This window comes from Saccopteryx leptura, chromosome 2, assembly GCF_036850995.1.
Source record: "Saccopteryx leptura isolate mSacLep1 chromosome 2, mSacLep1_pri_phased_curated, whole genome shotgun sequence".
Classification (NCBI taxonomy): Eukaryota; Metazoa; Chordata; class Mammalia; order Chiroptera; family Emballonuridae; genus Saccopteryx; species Saccopteryx leptura.
Genome location: NC_089504.1, coordinates 50,163,102 through 50,183,271, shown reverse-complemented (window position 1 = coordinate 50,183,271; position 20,170 = coordinate 50,163,102). Strand labels below are relative to the sequence as shown.

The following is a 20,170-nucleotide window of genomic DNA, read 5'->3' as shown; positions in this document are numbered from 1 at the left end:
TTAAGCTCACTCCAATCCATTTATGGGGATGTAACGACTCTGCCATTGCTTTTAGACATTAATAATTGATGATTTCATAATTGGTTAGAAAAAAACCTCACAATTTCCCACACAGGTTTGCCTCGTTAGGGCTCTCACACTCTGTGGAGTCAGGGACCGTGACTCCCATTGTCCATGCTGGTGGCCAACACTTAGCCAAGGGCCTGGAACACAGCAGGTGCTCAACCTGTGACCCACATTAAAACGATTTTATGAAAAATGCTGCAGTTATTAGACAGGTTCTTATACCTTTTAGAAGAAAACAAAGGGGAGGGGTTAACTGCCCATCTTTATATAATAGCCTCTTTCTCTGGGCTATTACTGACCTGTATTATGTAAAGATGAAATTCTGAATTAAAACGCCTCTGATGAATGTACAGACAACAGAAAGTACCAGCAGCATTTGCTTAACGTATTTAGTAGATATGCTTCGGCTCTTCTTTAGGTCCTGGTCACAAAATGATAGAATTTGTACATCTGTTTTATGCTGCTTAATATCACTTTTAGGCCTTGGAACTCACTCTCATCCAGGGCACATGGAGGCAGTGAGTGGCACCTTATTAACAGTTCTGATTCAATCCCTTTAATGAAAGAAATAGGTTTCTGACAGTTTTCAGTGAAAAGCAAAGCAACAAAGAGACTCCTGAAGTAAACTTTCAATGGTTCCTTTCCTACTATATGAGAAACATGCAGTGTCATCTGAAATTGAACAACACATTTTGACCATGACATTCTAGTAGGTGCTAAGAGTGTGAAGATTCCCAGTATGTGATCCCTGACTGCAAAAGTTTACCAACTTGTGGGAAGAAGAGGGTTTAATGAAGAAGAGAAATGGGGTTTCATGAGGATGAAATAAACATTTGTCTACTGTGGACAGTCATTTTCTGGCAACCTGTGTGAACTGTCTCTAATCCTTGGTGATTATCTACAAAGCATCTTTTTGTGGCATGGCTGATTTGAATGAAAGACTTAAGGAAATCAAACACATTAATTTATAATTACACCTTGTAACTGCTCATTTCTTTATACATTTAACGTCAGGATCATCTTTAGCTGCAGGAAAAATACAAAATTCAGAAGTGGAATATAATCCATTAATTTAAATGATTAGAAACATAAAAAAGGAGCTTAAACATCACAAACAATATGCTCAAATCAAATTAAATATGGCATTTTCTCTCTAGAATGTTTTTAAAAGACATGCCAATTGTTCCTTAGTTTTGATAATAGTTTGTCTATAACATTTTTAAATTAACCTTCACATTTAACTCATACTCCAATTTGACATGTGATGAGAATATATTTTTTAAAATCATAATTAAAAATAAAACACCCCACTACCTATGACTAGAAAGGTAATTGAAATCTAAACCAAGAACAGCACAGAAATTAGAAATTCAAGTGGTTTTGTTTTTTTAAATGAAGGCACATGAATGAAACATAATTTGGCAATCTATATCACATTACAGCTGGGGTTAAAAAAATTAATAAAAGTTACAGACATGCAACCCTCAGCAATTATACCAAAAGGGAGAAAGTATCTGTGGGTGGTAAGTGGAAAAAGAAATCTCTGACATTTAGTATAAGTCCAACCAAACATAGTAAGACAATGAACATAGCATCTTGGGGCATTCATGTAGCATGCTGTGGGGTGTGTGTTGGGTTCTTCAACTCCTGTGTTAGGGCCTCCTATCCAGAGGTGACATTTGTAACAGATTTGCAGTTGAAGTCAGATATTAAGATGAAGTTCTAGCACAGAAAATGACTCTAGGTAGAATTGCACATTTTTAATTATTGAAAAGAAGGTTAGAAAAACTAGGTCGACTTCATTAAAAAAATTAAGAAGACCTCATTGTAAGAGGGGCAGTCTTGGGGGACCTGAAAGCTAGATCATGCTATGAAATCTTACTTGACACTGTCTAAAGCAGTGACAGCTAAGGAGAAACCAGGAACACATAGTGACTGAATAGTTGCTATGTGACCACAGGATTCAAAAAAAGAAAAAGAAAAAGAAATGATCAAAATTAACTTTAAAAAAATGGCTTTAAAGTAACAGTTCTGCAAAACTGCCATCCTGAGGGGAGAGTCAAGTACAGGTTTTGGTACTAAGACCTACCCAAGTCCCTCCCTCATCTGGCAGACCCTGTTGCTGAAGCAAGCCTGCCTGGAACTGGCTGAGGCTGGTAGACTGCATGGGATACTCAATATACACTTTCATCTCTTGCAGAGCTCATTTTGTGGAGGGCAAATCAACTCCTCTTTAACAGCTGGCACACCATGATTAGCATTCAAGGTGGTGCAGTATTTACTACAGATATTTTGTTCATAAGAAGTTATTTGTTTTCTTTTTCTTTATTCATTTAGTGAGAGAGGTCAAGAGAGAAACAGGAACACTGAGCAGTTCCCATATGTGCCCCAACTGGGGATCAAACTGTCAACCTCTGGGCTTCAGGACGGTGCTCTAACCACTCGAGCTATCTGGCCAGGGCAAGAAGCTATTTGTTTTCAATACAAAATTCCAGGTTTAAAACAAAGATCATCCAGTGGCTAGAGGTAGGTGACAAGCTCACAGTTCATAAACAATACTCAAGGGAGAATATTCTGTGGGATAAAAGAGAAGCCCAAGAGATCATGCATTTCAATTTTTCTTTTTCAAAGAACTAATAAGTTAATCAAGAAGAATCATATTTTTAAAACTAAATTAAATATCTCATAAAAAGATCCTATCACTGCATTTGGCAAACAGTTTCAGTATTTTATACATCTTACATATGGATAGTTGACCCAATGCCTATACGAGCTCACTGGTATCAAATGGGGAATGGGGTGTCATATGGACACCAGTGCCAGGGGTAGGCACAGGCGTGGGTCACAGATAGTCTCAGGCCTGTTGCTCTAACAAATAAACTGGCCCTGTAATTACAAACAGAACAAAACAACAACATTGAGAGAGAGAGAGCGCGAGCAAGACAGATGGATGGATGGATGGATGGATGGGTGGGTGGATGGAAGGATGTATGGATGGATGGGCAAATGGACAAATGGACGGATGGACAGACTCATGGATGGATGGATGCATGGATGGACAGATGGATGGATGGACGGATGATGGATGAATAGACAGACAGATAAGGGAAAGGAGGAAGAAAGAAAATGCCTTTTTCAATTTGCCTATTTGGCTCTGTTTATTTGTTCACCTTTTATGTGTGTGATAAGTTTCTTTTTTTAAAATACGATAACTTTCAAAGTTGTTGAATAATTTGAGATGATTTTTATATTTCCAGAGCATCAGAAACAACACCCAACTGCTTTTTATTCTAGTCTGCCTGTCTTGAAATGTAATGGTAGTGCTTAATTCAGTCAATTTACATATATTTACTAAAAATCTGTTATAAGTTAAATCTAATGCACTTGTGTGCATTGGGGATGGCACAGAGAGTTGGCACAAAATACTTAAAATGTGTGTGTGTGTGTGTGTGTGTGAGAGAGAGAGAGAGAGAGAGAGAGAGAGAGAGAGAGAGAGTATTTTCTTTGCCTTTGGGACAACAGGCTACCTGGGAAGCAAAGATAGCACAGATGAATCAATTAAGAAATAATTAAGTGCCAAATTGTGTGCTGCTAACTATGAATGCAGCAAGAAGGAAAAGATGATGATGAGTTCCAGTCACTAGGGAACAGTGTAGCAAGGAAGTGGGGGGTGAGTTATACCATGCAGACAAGAAGAGAGGAGAGAGAGGAGCAGAAATTTTAGCAAAGACAAAATTTACTTACTCTTTTATTAATTATTCATTTGACAACTTTCACAGAAAGCCTATACTGAAAGCAAGGCCCTGTGCTTAGCAATGAGTGGGACCCACAAAGAAAAAAAGGACATGAGTCCTATCCTCAAGGAGCTTATAGTTAGTGGAAATAAAAATGCTAAATATACCCTGACCAGGCAGTGGTGCTGTGGATAGATCGTCAGACCGAGACATGGAGGACCCAGGTTCGAAACCGCAAGATCGCCTGCTTGAGTGCAGGCTCATCTGGTTTGAGCAAGGCTCACCAGCTTGAGCCCAAAGTTGCTGGCTTGAGCAAGGGGTCACTCAGTCTGCTGTAGACCCCCGGCAAGGTACATATGAGAAAGCAATCAATGAGCAACTAAGGTGCTGCAACAAAGAATTGATGCTTCTCATCTCTCCCCCTTCCTGTCTGTCTGTCCCTATCTGTCCCTCTCTCTGTCACACACACACACACACACACACACACACACACACAGCTATATATAATCATACTACCACGAAAATGTGGGTCATAACAGAGGTTCCAGTGATTATAGCCAAGTGTCAGCCATGAGCAAAAGGTTTCAGATTATCATGTGACCTTAACTTGGATACTAATTCTGTAGATCAGAAGTTTAATTTTGACATGTATGATGAGGTCTGAGGAGCTGGTCTTGCTAACTAACTTTACTGAACTAATTATAGATCAAAATTCAATTCATAACTCTTAATCAAGAAGCCATAGTGATAATGAAGACCACTAGGGTTGGCCAGTCAGGGTACAGAGGCTGCTTGGTAGGCAGGGACTAAGAATAAAGGAACCCAAATGACCTAAAGGTTTTCATGATGACAACAAGGTTCCTGGGCTCACCTGTGACCACAGGTAGGATTGTCTCCTAGTCAGCTCTGGTTCTATCAGGCCCCTTAACGAAAGCCTGTCAGTCCTCACTTTTGGTTCAGTTGATGAAATCCTATCATACTCTCCTTAACCAGCTGCAGCAGACACTACAATGAGTCAAAAGCTAGGACACATGAGACTCTATCCTTGTTCTCAGAGCCAAGTCAACTCAATAAACATTTCTGGTCATTCATGCCATAGTTAGTACCAGACATTCTTTGCATGGTATTTATAAGCACTGACAGGGAATACAATCTAGAGCTTTCTGATACTTACTTCCTATCACAAATTTTGCTGTGCAAAGCAACATTTATGGAGTACTGCTGAAGAAATGCCGGCCACCCATTCTCTCAGAGTTCTAAAACGTGATTCTGTGTTAACTCAGAGCACGAGTCCTAAGCTAGGTTCCATCTAAATAATGGAAGAAGCAGAGTACTAGTGGCCTTTCAACATTCAATCTTTTACAGGAGAGCTCTAAATTTTTAAAAATCAGATAGTAAATATTTCAGGTGGGCCATACAGCAACTATTTGTGGGCCATGTCACAACTGTTCAACTCTGCTGTTGGGTGCAAAACCAGCTACAAAGAATACATAAACAAACAAGCTTAGCTGTGTTCCAATAAACTTTATTTATAAAATCTCGCAGCAGGCTGAATTTGACCTGCTAGTTCGCCAATCCCTGTTCTATAGTAACAGCACCCTAGTTTCAACTGGGTGCAAAGCCATCCTGAGTAGACAATGGAAAGGACTGCAAAGAGGTGACCAAACTACTGAAGGTGCAACTGACGAAATGTGACAAAGTGAAGTGTCTCCCCCACACCGACTGTGCCCTTGAGGCAGAGAGAAATGCATGGGCACACAGGTGCCAATGCAAGCCCTTTCCCTACAAGGCTCTGTTATGAAGGCTGGAGGGTGGCTAAGCATATCTCAGCCTTATGTTATCATCTCTAAGTGCTCCAAGCATTCCGAAAAGGGATAATTAAGACCTTATAATCATCAGAGTTCATTCATTGTGAATGACAAATAAAAGGTTTTTGCTTGTTTTGTTTGTTTACTCTTGCAAAAGTTTATTTAGGTCATTAGATAACAAAACAATAAGTAAATATGTCATTTAAGTGAAAAACAAGTGATATGCCATGTTATTATCCTCACTCTTTAAAAAGAGTAAACATATCCAAGATCTCTGCCTTCTTCTGAGTCTGAGGTAATATTTTTAGTCATTGTACTATGTAGAGAGTAATTTTCCTGCTCATTGCATTTCCGGGTGAATTTGGGGGTGCTAGCCTGACTGCACAGGATCACAGTGTCTCAGTCAAAGGTAGTGCACTGGCACAGAGTCACAGGACTTCAGAAGTTAGGAAAGAATTTTCAGATGTCAGATTTCAGGCGCTTGGCAAAATACTGCTCTGTCTGTGTACACCTTATGAGATCAATGAAGTCATAATCTTTCTTTACTGAAGTCCCCTTCAAGGAGATTAGTAGACCTATTTCTGAGGCAAGTGAGGCTTCTACTTAATCAGTGCCCCAGAGGTGACAAAGGAAATTCGACAGCTGGACCCGACCCAATATTTTTACCATACAATGGTCTTGTCTGCCTCCAGAAGCCTGCAGTAGGCTTACACTTCTTTCTCAACATCACCTCAAAAACAAGGTGAGGATGGCTGTGACAGACAGAGCCAACAATATCCTGGAGTTCAAGGATTTCGATCATCTAGCAAGGTATCTCTTCAAGGGCTTGGCCCTAAATCAGGTGGGTGTGCCAACCTAGCTCTGAAATTCCTTTTGCTTTTTAAATTCAACATTCAAATTACCAGTGCATTTAAAAATCTAAGAATGAAGTTAGAAATAAACTCCAGTGCTGACTTATGCCCAAAAGGCAATTCATTTATGTACATTAGACTTATGGGCCCTGGACCATGTGGAAAGTTCAAGGAGCTAATTCACAGATACAGAGAACAGACTGATGGTTGCCAGGGGGGACGAGGGGCTGGGAGACTGGGTGGAAAGTGAAGGGGCTGAGAAGAACAGATTGGTAGTTACAAAATAGTCCAGAGAATATACAGTATAGCGTAGGAAAAATAGTAATATTCTAATATTTATGTATGGTGCCAATTGGGAACTGGAAATATCAGAAGAACACTTTGTAAAGTATGTGACTGTCTAACCATGATGGTATAAACCTAAAACCAATACAAAATTGTATTAAATATAAAATGTAATTGAAAGAGTTTTAAAAATTTAAAAAAAAGATGTCTGATCTACTAAACTTTTTGGAAGGGACCTTCAGTGAGCAAGATTAGGAATTCTTTGATTTCATAAGGTGTACACGGTCAGAGGAGTCTTTTGCCAAAAGCCTGCAGAATAAGGACTTTTCTCACTACATGCCAGTGTGATTGAAGTTTGTGTTCTCTGGCTAATGTCAGGGAGCTTTTGGTACGGTAGGCAGTGAACTCATTTGACCTTGTCTCAGTATATTAAAGCAGGTGGCAAACCCCAGAAAAAAAGTAAACCTACAGCCATCTGTTTATTTTCTTCTTTATCTAAGGATAGTCAGAGCCCTGAGGCTTTTTAAAATCAATAAAAAAGTTAATAAAGGAATTTGCAAAACCCTTCAGTTTTAAAATGCTTTTATTCTTGCATTAAATAGAATTGGAAGAATGCACCAAATGAAAACCAACTGTTAACTTATCCCAAACTGCTTATCCATCGTCTGGAGTTTCTCACCTCCTTGTTTCTACCAGGGCTGCCTGCCCTTTCAGCCATCTGACTGCTTATGATCAGCAAGCTGGCTAATCAAAACAGAAAAATGGAAGCTCAAGTCATTTTACTGTGTCTTTCTTACCGGATTTATTTTGACTACAGCAAAAACGTTATTGCATGGAGTGCTGAGGTGAGAGGTTAAGACTGTAGGCTAAAATAAAGAAATAATATTTTGAAATTTTCTGTGACTCAGAACCTCTTCCATGTTGTATGAATAACTGATGCCTTGTTAAACACGGCTAAGTTTTCTGGATGATAATCAAAACCCTGCTGGGTCTGTTTATCAGTAAATTTGATATAATTTTTTGTCTTGACTTTATACTTGTGAGATTACCTATAGGCAACACTGATAAAGATTAATAAATAACTTATACCATTCATGGTAAATAATTTATCTAATCATAGATATTTATCTATTAGTCTATCTACCTACCTACCTGCCTACCTACTTGTCCAGCTAAATCCCATCCATCCATCTTTTCATCCCCTGTGAGGCGGTATTTCACAGTAGTTACAAACTTGGGGTTTAGAGGCAGCACATCTAAATTCAACTCCTACTCCTATCCCTTACTAATTTTGTGACCTTGAACAAGATACTCAACCTCTCTCAGAGACCAGCTTTCTTCCTCTACTTGATGGAGATGATAAGAAGTATCTACCACTTTGGATGGCTTTGAGGATTAAACAAAATAATGCATGTAAATGACTAAGCACAGAATCTAACATATAGTAAATAGCAGCTATTGTTGTTTTTAATAATAGAGTTTTCAGATTCCAGGCCTTCAAGAGCAGCAGAAAAAAAGACTTGAATTGAATGCTTTCAGCTCTAAAACATCATACTTCATTTACACTGGCCACAGAAAGTGCCTACGTGGTCACTAAAATAGTGGAAACTACTCATCTATTATTTCATGGAACATTCATTTGTGAAGGCCAAACATAAGCTGTCACTGTTAAGCACTGAGAGAAGAAGAGAGAGAGACTTTAGCAAACATGATAACAGATACAGAAGATGTATGTACAAAGTATTAAGATCAATGGCATGGTGACTGGTTATTGGCCAAGACTTTCAGTGGGTGTGGCTTGTGAATTGGAGTTTGCAGGATGAAAAGGAGTTCACCAAACAGAAAAGAAGAGAGGCATGCTTGGCCTCTGCTCCCCCCGTTCCCGGTGAGTGGCCTGTGCTGATTCTCACAACCAGCAGGGTCCATGGAAAGAGTGAAAGAGTAACTGCTCGATGCAACTTTAAGCATATGTGCTTGGCAGGCCCCAATTCTCACACTGCTAGAGATTAGAGATCTACATATTCCCAGGTCTAAACTGAAGAACCGCAACTAGAGACAGTACTCAGAGAAGTTGGTCCTCAATCAGAAAGATTTCTGTAAGGGGATGACACTGTACAAGAAAGTAGTCTATATCAATGAAGAATTTTTTATTTTAATTATAAAGACAAAACAACAAAGGAATCCCACATGAGGTAAAGGAGTCAAGATAAAATATTGAAGAGCGTGCACACAAAAAAGTCAAAAAGGAAAAGGCGTAATTACCTCAAGTAGAGAAAGGAATTATTTTGAGTTATTCTGTGCAAATGAATTCAGTATTAGGAATCAGTGATGCTCAAGATATGGGCCTTGCATCCTCATCAGTGCTATCCCTATAGTTCACAGAACATCTGCTGACTACACTGGAAAAACATGTGGAACACAGCAGTAATTAGATGAATACAAAAAGCCAACTGTCCTGTCTTTGTGCTGGCAGGGTTTTCCTGGCTTAGGAAAAGGAAAAGTGCCCGGGACTAAGATGGGGAGGATGGGGAAGAATACGTGATCCTAACACTTGGGCCTCCTGGCATAATGTGATTGAAGACAGGCCGCCAGCTGCTCCGGCACTGATCTATACAGAGTGCTGAACCATCCCTGGAAGAGACTGGATGTGGAGCCAGTACCTCGGGTTGCCACACCGCTCCTTACCTAACCGGCATGAGGAGATTGGTTTCATTCTCCTTAAAGCAGAGTCTTTTAGAGAAAATGAAGGGGTGTGGGGGAAAGAAAAAAACAAAACACCTCCCTAGGTTTCATTTCATTTAGCAAGGGTGACCAAACGTCCCTGCTTGACCAGGAGATTCCTAGTTTATGCGCTATTTCATCGTAAGTATTAATAGCAACCCTCTGCCTTCTCAAAATGTCCTGGTTTGGATGACAAAATAATACAGTCACCATCTATTCAGTCTATATGTAACCATCTATTCAGTCTATGTAACCAATCACTAGAACAAAATGATTAAAATATACACCTTTCAGCAGAAAATGTATTTCTCTCTTTTTTTTTAAGTGAGAGGCAGGGAGGCAGAGACAGACTCCCGCATGTGCACTTACCAGGATTCACCTGGCAAGTCCCCAACCAGACAACACTGACCATCTGGGGCTGCTGCTCCGTTGCTCAGCAACTGAGTTATTTTTAGCTCCTGAGGCCTGAGGCAAGGCCATGGTGCCATCCTCAGTACTTGAGGCCAACTTGCTCAAACCATCTGAACCATGGCAGTGGGAGAAGAAGGCGGGAGTGGCGGAGGAGTGCAGAAGCAGATGGTTGCTTCTCCTGTGTGTCCTGACTGGGAATCGAACCCAGGACTTCCACATGGTGGGCCAATGCTCTACCACTGAGCCAACCAGCCAGGGCCAGAAAATATACTTCAGGATAATCAAAGTTGAGGAGAAAATCTTCTGCTTCACAGAAGGATGCCAACAGAGACCAACTGATAAAAGTAGAAAAGCATTCTTTTACAAACCTAATAGAGTTACTAAATCAGAGAAGAATTACCAATTTGGAATTAAAACTATTAGGTGAAGAATTGATGGGGAACTGAAGATTTCTCAGTGACATCGCACTGACTGCCTGTAGTGGCTGGAGGAAAATTAAAATTTTATAATGGAGTGTGTCAGTGTCCTGAGGTTGTAGTGGCCATGAACTTGATCAATGATGGGTAAACCAGGGCATGACATCAGTTTTGCATTCTACTCACAATGTTTATCTTGAATCTAGTCAAGTCTTCAAATGTATCTTCCAGTTGATAGAAAATCCAAGAGACAGAGGAGAAAGTAAAATCATGCTATGAGGTGGCCAATCCAGGCCAGCCTCTTCAACATGCCAGTGAAATGCAAAACAGGGTTTTCCTAGATTAAAGGAGACGTAAGGGACATAAAAATCAGACCAATGTGTAGTCTTGTAATTGTCCAGCTCTGAAGTTCATTTTGGAAGAATGTGAGAAATCTGAATATGACCTGTGGGTATTGAACTGTGATTAATTTTAATTTTCTAAATAAAATTTTAAAAATTTTATTTTGGGCATAATATGGAATTATTCACTAGGTAGAAAAATGCCCCCTTTTTAAAGAGATGCATACTCAAATGTGGATATAAGGACATGTTATAATTTACTTTTTAAGTCTACCTAAAGATATGATTAAAAATGCATTAGGTGTATGTACACACACATACACACACCGATGTAAAGTTAGAAAAGTAATTTCTCTATATACCTGTTAGGAGGAAGAACTGTTGAAGGAATAATCACTGGAAGGGAGTTAGATCAGCTGCCCCGGTGCCCCAACCTCTTCAGCTCCAGCACAAGGGATGAGCTCCAAGAGCGAGCGGGTGTATGGTGGCTGCAGACTGCACGCCCGAATGCTGAGAGGGCGGCTTTCCCAGAAGCACAGCGCCAACAGGGCCTGGAGAAATTGTCTCAGAGGGAAAGCTGTTGACCCTAAAGCAAGTAGATGTGGCAACATCCAATTTTCATAGTAACTAATGGGTACCTGTCCAGAAATCCAAAAATCTAAACCAAAGGAATGTCACCAGACAGGTGGTGGAGCCTTGTATCAAAAACAACCCCAGTAATGAGCACAGGTGTCCTCAAGCGCAAACAGGAATCTCTCAGGTCTATCCTAGGAGAAGGAGGCAAAGCAGTCTGCTAAGGGGGGAGCCCTAACCCCGGAAAGCACATTATTATTAGACACTGGTGTTCTGATGCTCCAAATAGCAAGACCTCTCTATAGGGAAAAAGGATATATGGCAGGTAAAGAACAGACCAGGTGAAGAGGAGGAGAGGTAAGACTTATGAAAAAGGCAAGAAGATAAGGGTGAGAAATGATGAGAAGTGGAAAATTTATTTATAAAGATACACCTTTGTAATGGAGGATTTATTCATCAGGAAGGGCTAAGAGAGACATCACAGCAGTGAAGGTGAGGGAAGAGGAGTTAAAGCAGGGTTAATGATGTGGGCGAGGAGTAAACATGCAGATAGGAGATGTGAGCAGGGACAGGGAACGGGGGATAAAGCACAACAACAGGGGAGGGAGATGACAGTTGAAATGGTAAAGAAAACAGAAGGACAGAGGGGACAAAAGTAAAAGCTGGTCAAAGGTTAAAAGGGCAGAAGACGGAACAGACAATGGCGGAATGCATTTTTTCATCTCTGTACTCACTGAATCTTATACAGTAATCAGGAGAAAGGAAAAGAAGGAGGGAGGAGGGAGGGAGGGAGGGAGGGAGGGAAGGCAGGCAGATGGCAGACAAGAAAGGCTGAGAAGAGGAAGAGTGATGTGAAGAAGGAAAAAGAAAATAAGAAACGAGTAAAGCACACAAAGGGGTTAATGTTGAATATAATGTGATTGACTCAGTTCTCAGGAACATTCTATGTCACATTCCAGAATTATGGAATTCAAATTACTTTAAAAATAACAGAACTGTTTTTGACCAGGCAGTATTTCTGTGGCTGGCCTGTATCGTAACTTATCTTATACAAATGCTTAGAGCTAGGGAAAAAATATGACCAACTTTATAGGAAAAACAAAGCTGAACAGCTCTTGGATCTTCTATGCACTGAGTGAAGCCAGTCAGCCTGTGGGGCTCCCCCCCCCCCCCATAGTCCTGCTTTCACCCAGAGGGTCATTTCATCATATGAACTGACCTGAGGCAGCTGCATATTTCCCACCCATTCTTCTGTCTGCCCAGAACCAACACAAGGGCACATGCTGGCTAATGTAATTAATGTAGACAGAAATCTGGCTAAATACTACAAAAAAATCCATTTTTCAGGCGCCTGATTATCCAGATTGCTGACAGCATTGATTACACTAATCCAATAGGGCCAAATCTTTACTTTCTTTCTGTTAGTCCAGATTTAATCTAGAGAACTCACAAATTTCTCAAGGATGCACATCTCTCCCAGCACACAATTTTGATTGACAGCTCACAAAATAACTTTGGCATGCATGCAAAATTAGACTCACACACAATTTTCATTCAAAGATAAACCTATCCATCAACGTAAGTTTGGCTCCAAGAAAGCAGCGAGAACTCTGTGTCTGGAAACTGGAAACTAAAGTCTGATGTTTTAGAAGCCACAATCAAACATACTTGTTTGCAGTTCTTACTGTGTGTAGGTTTTTTCTAGCACATGAATAAGGTTATAAGTTTGTATTAGAAATTCCTGTTATAAGGTTTCAAATCACAATGGGTTATGTATTTGAGAATTGCTGGTATGCAATTTGGGAGAAGAGATGGGTTGGTGAATTCAGATTCCTAGAGTCTTCAGTTGGTTTTTCAAACAGAAAACAGGAAAAGAAACACTCTCCCTAAGTCATGATGCCAGTTCCTTATGAGATGGGCACAAATTTAATAGCTGTACCTAAGTCTGAAGTTTGAATCAGATACTATACACAAAGCACAGACTGCAGAAGTTATCGGACAGCACCTGCGCGTGAAAGTAAAGGGAGAGATACAAAGGGTCTCTTGGGTGAATACTCACTATTTGGTAGAGTCAGATAATTGATATTCTCGTCGTCTATCATAGCATTCCTGGATTCCAGGATCATTCCATAAACTCTTTATTGCATCTACGTATGGATTTTCAAAAGCAGACACCTTCTCCACATCAACTTCTCGAACTAACTGTGCATGAGCCTGTTAAAAAAAATAGCAATTTTAATCTCCTTTCCATCACTGAATGTTGCCTTTGCTTCACACATTACAATGAGCACAACTGAGCTCTTCCTTCATATACTGATATTCAAACTGGTTTATAATAAAATAATGCTCCATTCCTTTTTCCAAGAGAGAGCCTGGTCCTAAATCCTTCCCTGTAGAGTAAACCTTGAGGCTACTTAAAATTGACCAAAGGAAAGTGGAGTGTTTGGCTCCCATAATAACAATGAGGATGTCTAGTTTTAGGTGATAATCATAACCCTAAAGCAATTAATATTAAAGAGAAAATAGACAGGTATAATTATCTCCTGTATAGTTTATTGTAATTAAGCACATGATACATCCAGCCCATGGGTGTTATGTCTTAGCAGAAACTCAGACTCTTAAACGAATCAGGACTAGTTTCTACAGTTCACAGAGTGTAAAACCACAAGAACAACAGTTAATAGTAATGATTTCATTTGAACAACAGAAACCATTCCCCCTTCATTCCCACATACCCCAACTTCTATAATTTTTATTTTATATCTGCTTTACCTACATGATCAGATTGAAGACCTCATTCAATTTTTCAATAAACGAAAAGGACTCTGTTATTTCATTATATAACATTTATCAAAAAAGAGGTAAGGAGATAAATAAAATTTTCTTCAATAAGATTGAAATAAAAATGTTGTATGGTCAACCCCAAATTAACCAGAATATACCGTTGCTTTACAATCCCAATTAAAATAGGTTTCAACGATGTAATATGTATGTAAATTATACATACACATGAATATGCAAATAAACAAATATAATAACTAATTACCTTAGAAACTGAAGGCCGATGGCTGATAATTTATTCAGTCTTGTTTTTGTACAAAAGTACAAACTTCTGAACTAGGTTAGTGAATGGCTATCATGATCACATGATGACCTACTTATTAATTTCATAGAGTTTTAAGTGGAAAGAATTGTAATAAATTTAATCCATGGCCCTGGCCGGTTGGCTCAGTGGTAGAGCGTCGGCCTGGCGTGCAGGAGTTCCGGGTTCGATTCCCAGCCAGGGCACACAGGAGAAGCGCCCATCTGCTTCTCCACCCCTTCGCCCTCCTTCCTCTCTGTCTCTCTCTTCCCCTCCTGCAGCCGAGGCTCCATTGGAGCAAAGATGGCCCAGGCGCTGAGGATGACTCTGTGGCCTCTGCCTCAGGCCCTAGAATGGCTCTGGATGCAACAGAGCTACGCCCCAGAGGGGCAGAGCATCGCCCCCTGGTGGGCATGCCGGGTGGATCCTGGTCGGGCGCATGCGGGAGTCTGTCTGACTGCCTCCCTGATTCCAGCTTCGGAAAAATGCCCCCCCCCCAATTTAATCCGTGTCAGGCCGTGTCTAGTTCCCAACCTTTAAAGGCAGAGAAGATAAATCCAGTATAGACTCTTTTATATCAACACACACACAAAAAAGAGCCCATAAGTGAGAAGGCCCTTATGTCATTAGACTAATCCTGCTTTAGTAAGATTTTAAGAAGCCCAGCATGTTAAGATTGAAGAAACCACTGTTCTTGGTAGTTGTGCTCTGACCTTGACAGTCAGATCTAGTAATAGAAAAGCCCCAGCTCCGTGCTGGACCTCAATCTTGGAAAACAGATCTCTGTAGTTGCTTTTTGCACCTAGTCCCTCTCCAGGCACTCTGCCTTGTCAAACCACCAGCAGTCCTGACAGCCTGGGGTCCTGCTCCTGAGCCCCACTCCAGGTGGGCCTACCTCAGTCATAGTTCCCCACCAGATTCACTTTTCGAAAACAATTCTCACTGGTTTCCCAATGAATCCCCAAAGTCATGCTCCACTTAGCTCTTTTTTTTCTCTGTTGATATCAAAGAGTCTGTACTGGATTTATCTTCTCTGCCTTTAGCTAGCTGAACTGGACCTCCTCTCCAAGCATAAAACACTGAGAGTAGGGGCCTCCTCCACCCTGCCCAGCCGGTACGCAGAATGCCTTTCTGCCCTTGCTCACCAAACACAATAAAGAATACAATCCAGCTCTAACTCTTTGTGTCCGGTGACATGACAATGATCACCCTTGCTGTACTCCTAAATTACATCTGTATTCTAGGGTTCCCGGGAGGATTCAGTGGATCTTGGAGGGCAGCTGGGGGCACAGAATCATTTCCTGTGGGATATACTCTAAAAAAAGCATTTTGAACCTAACTAACTCTGCTTCTCATAACCCCAGGTAAATTGACCCCAGGTAAACTGCTCAATCTTTCCAAATGTTATTTCTAGTGGGGAACATACTGCCCCATTAACCTCATGTGGGATCAGCCTCATGTGGGATCAGTGGTTCTCAAAAGGTGGGCCAAACACCAGCAGCAGCATCTGGGAATATGACAGAGCTGCAAATCCTCTAGTCCCACCTCAAACCTTTGGAATCAGAAACTCTAGAAATAAGGCTGGGCCACAGAATTGCTGTGGGAAGCTAAAAAGAAGAGGCCCACAGAGGCAGCAGCCACTGCAAAGCAGGAGTCATTAAGAGATGTTCATAAGGGCCAGGAAGCCGTGAAATTAAGTGAACCAGGCTGGATGTATACAACAGGAGTGATGGGGATTGTGGCACACTGAGAAATACACTTACTCATTAAAAAGGGCACCTGCTATTTAGCTCCAACCTATTGCTGTCACTGAGAATGCCTGTCCATTGTTGCCAGATCTTCCAATTTTTCAAGGAAAGCCAAAAATCTCTATTTTTTGTGAAATATCTGTGGGGTTTTTTTCCTATGAAATACCTCTAAATTTAAATCTTGGCAACCCTATAAAATATAAATAAAGCATTTCTGTGCCCGAGTTTGACTGAGGGCCATTCATTTGCAGCATCTGTTTGAAAAGATTCTTCTTCTTTTGCTTCCCTAATAAGTTTGACCAATAACACCGTGCCCTCCGTAGAAACTAGAACACAGTAGCTGGCCACTGGTTAATACATGCTAGAGAGTACAAATTTTCAGAACTTTCCTACAATAATATTTAGACAAACTATTATACTATCCATAGGAACAAATGGTTGAACTCTTTCTCTGACTTGGCTGAAGCTACATGGTGACATAGGTTAGTGTAGGCATTATTTAAAAATGAATTTGATACTCACTACACTAGGCCAGCCAAGCAATTCGCAAGAAGTTCTGTTTCTGTTTCTACAGAAGTTAGCTTCTGCCAGAGAAAACAGTATCAACACACCAGACACTTTTCACCATTATGATTAAATGCTTACTGGGGCCCCCTGAGATGCTAGGTAATAGAGCAATGCGAGAACTGGACATAGTTCCCATGGGGGGAGCAATCCATATAGATGGCAAACAAAGCACAGGCTTATGTGATCCAGGAGTAGGAACAAGGGGGAGTTCTTACATTTCCATCCTTAATTTCAGTTGACTATAAGGGTACTTAAATAAAGACAACAGTCTCAACAGTGTATTGTAACTTTCCGCTGAGAGCCCGCTCCCGTAAAATGAGACTACTCTCTATTGCCAGAAAACTCCTGTAATTTCCTCTGTTGGTCTCTCTCTGCTTGCTCTTTCTTACAGCTGTAATGGCTTCCCTCTTCTTTTCTGGACCTGCTTTAGCTTTTGTTCTGGGGCTATATCATGTGCCATCTCTCTGATTCTTCTCCTCTTCCCCAAAATGTGATCTTTGCATCCACTGAACCATTAAACTTTTACATTTTACTTTACTTATCCTTCTTGTAGGACTACACGTTGAGAGAAGGGGCTATAGTTACTGACTCTAATTTCTTTTGGGGACCCAACACAGAGTAAGTGAACAAATATCTGTCTGATTTAATGGCATTTAAAAATACATAAATACAATGCCAAGTCCCGTAAGTCAAAGTCAATTTCCCGAGGAGCTCTTCATCCATTACTTATCCTCAAAGCACTACGCAATCCTTAACAGCACTCATCTAAGTAGCTGCTGTACCGGTATTGGTATGAGATGTTAACATCTTCTTCCCTAATCACAGTGTTAAGTTCCAAAACAGGCTCAACACTGCAACATCAGGGCCCAGCAGAATGCCAGCTACCTGGTAGATGCTTGATAAATATTTGTTGAATGAAGAATGCAAGGAAGGAAAAGTGGGAATTGTATTAAATTAGAAATCAGGATATCTAACTTCTAATCCTGGCTTTACCTCGAACAGTAGCTATAACCCTTAGGAGAAATTACTTTATATCTTTATAACTTCATTTTTCTTGTCCATAAGATGATGCACTTGGAGCAAACTATAAGCTTCATCTAACCATAAACTGTATAATTACAAACATACAATAAAGACATCTACAATGCATAGGGGATGAAGGAATTTGACACTATTCCTCTCTGAGCACACATATTATTTATTAAAATAAGACCTCACTATTTCCAATAGTACTTAACGATACAAGGAAAATCATAGTTAAGTCTGTACATGAGTAATGTCACATATGGACTGAGCAAGTAGAACTCAGTATGAACAAAGGAGTCCAAACAAGGTGCCAGAGAGAAGACAGGATTTGCCTGGCAAGTGGAGATGAAGATGCATAATGTTTCCAAGGGGGAGAAACAGGCGGATGAAGGTTCACTTAACAAAATAAAAATGGCATTTCCTTTAAACTGTGGGGGGAAAAAACGGTCTAGTGAGTTTTGTACTACCTGTTAGTTCAAATTGACCTCCATGGTGAAAGCTATAATATGAATTGTAGCAGCTCTGGGCCGTAACTCTGAGAAGTTAACCTACAGCATCCACGAGAGTATACTGCCCTCAATTACACACAGACTACCACTCTGTCTTCATCCAGGTCAGAGTTTCTAAGTCATTTTTACTGCCTCCTAAACTTTGTTGTTTAATTCCATCCTTGCTGTTTTGGAAAATCACATTCAAATATAATCAATAGTAATTTGCATTTATGTAAGAGCTTTCAACTGAAGTTCTCTATGTTGTTATAAAGTATGACAGCATTTTATAAAATACACACTAAATTTTAAAACTGCCTATTACATGATCCCAGTGGAAGTTCAATACTTTCACTTTTTTGGTAAAAAATACTCTGTATGTGGAAAGAATGTTTTTTAGTGTGCCACAGTAAAAAGATAAATTTGACCCTTTTCTATTTGCCCACATGTCAAATGTGAATAGTAGTAGAAATCACAAGTAATTATATGAAAGTAAACAATTAAAAACAAAACTATGATGAAAAGAAGTAATTGCTAATAATATTATAAATAACAATCAATTACAATTGACTGTCCTTTTTACTGTGAACATTGTTCAGAGAAAAGCAAAAACAGGTGTGAGCTAATTATATAAACACTATGCAAAATATAATTGTTTCATTTTAAGTTAGACTTGAGCATGCAGGATGGAGTATTTAATGGTGAATGCTAGCTTTCAGAATTTTTTGTGAGCTGGTGGCAAGCATTAGAGGGAACTCAGTAGCTGCTCTTAAAGACTGGCAGAATTCGAGGAAAAGACCACATAGAAACCACAAGATGTGCCAATGTGGTCACGTCTTGTTTCAGTGACTCAGTGATCATAAAGTTCAGGTAACTCTTAGCTGTGCTGATGTTTCCATGGTTGCTTAGGTAGAGGGAGGGAGAACCGTGTTTCCACCAGAGTAGGTCACCCTGCCCACAGAAGACCAAGCCTTCAGATGAAACAAATAGGATCTTATAGTCACTTTGGAAAGATCTTCAAAAACTCATTAACACCTCATGGTGGCTTTAGGCTGGAATGTCACACCTATTCCAGTTCCTATACTCCAGAAGTAGAAAAGCAAATGGTAACTTCCACATTTGTTGAAGCTCTTAGCTACAAAAATTCAGCTCATTAGGTCTGCTCTGTTGGAAGGGATGCCCAACACACATAAGACCTCTAATTTAGAAAAGTTCCAAACTACTGCTGAAGATATTTTAATTCTGAACCAAGACTCACAATGTCTCATTCTTTTTCCTTGGTGCTTATTTTCATTTTGGCATTAATTCTAGAGAAAAAAATTCAGACCCTTAAATAAACTGGAAAAAAAATCCAAGCTTTTTTTTTTTTCTTCAGCTCAAAGTAAGTACAAAATAAAATGATGGAATATGAGATCAGATTGCTGTGTTATAACTCCACCTCCACTCTGTACAAATTGAGCATGACCTTGGGCAAGCTATTTAACCTCTCTAAACCTCTGTTTCCTAATCTGTGAGATGGGGGCAATAATAGCACTTATATAGAAGGTTCAAGTACAGAATGCATGCTCAACATTTAAAGACAGAGCCTAACACCTAAAGCTACTAGTTGTTTAAAAAACAAAAGGAAAACACCACAGAAAACATAAGCCATGGTGTACACAGCTATTAGTTTTTGAGACCTTGGGCAAGGCACCCAAACCTAAATGTGCTCAAAGGGGAAATAACATTCTAGAGGTCATACTGGATATGGGATCTCTGACTCCTCACATTTACAAGCACTTCTTAGCATAAAATTTGCTACAGAAAACTTAGATAAGAACTGTCCTTTCTTAGATCACCTCACCGTCTCTAATTTCTTCACAATTTGAACAGCTGATCTTCATTAAAATGCATTACACACAGAGCGACAGTTGATGCATTTTTTTAATGAGCATTACTGCATAAATGACAAACAGCAAGGTCCCACTGAGCTGCTGCCGACTGGATTCACATAGCAAGTGATTCATTCCCCCGGCACAGTCTCTCCACACTTATAATTCAACTCGTGGCTCAG

General features: G+C 40.1%; 1 protein-coding gene and 1 non-coding gene across 2 annotated transcripts in view; both read right to left on the bottom strand.

The window, feature by feature from the left end:
• LOC136394589 (guanine nucleotide-binding protein G(q) subunit alpha) overlaps nucleotides 1–20,170 on the bottom strand; it is a 313,975-nt gene that overhangs the window by 78,642 nt on the left and 215,163 nt on the right. Inside the window, exon 3 of the mRNA XM_066367948.1 lies at nucleotides 13,266–13,420. Coding sequence (XP_066224045.1) covers nucleotides 13,266–13,420 — 155 coding nt within the window. The remainder of the gene's footprint in view (nucleotides 1–13,265; nucleotides 13,421–20,170) is intronic.
• Nucleotides 10,060–10,135, bottom strand: TRNAG-ACC (transfer RNA glycine (anticodon ACC)). Its single transcript has one exon. It is a non-coding gene; the product is annotated as a tRNA-Gly (tRNA).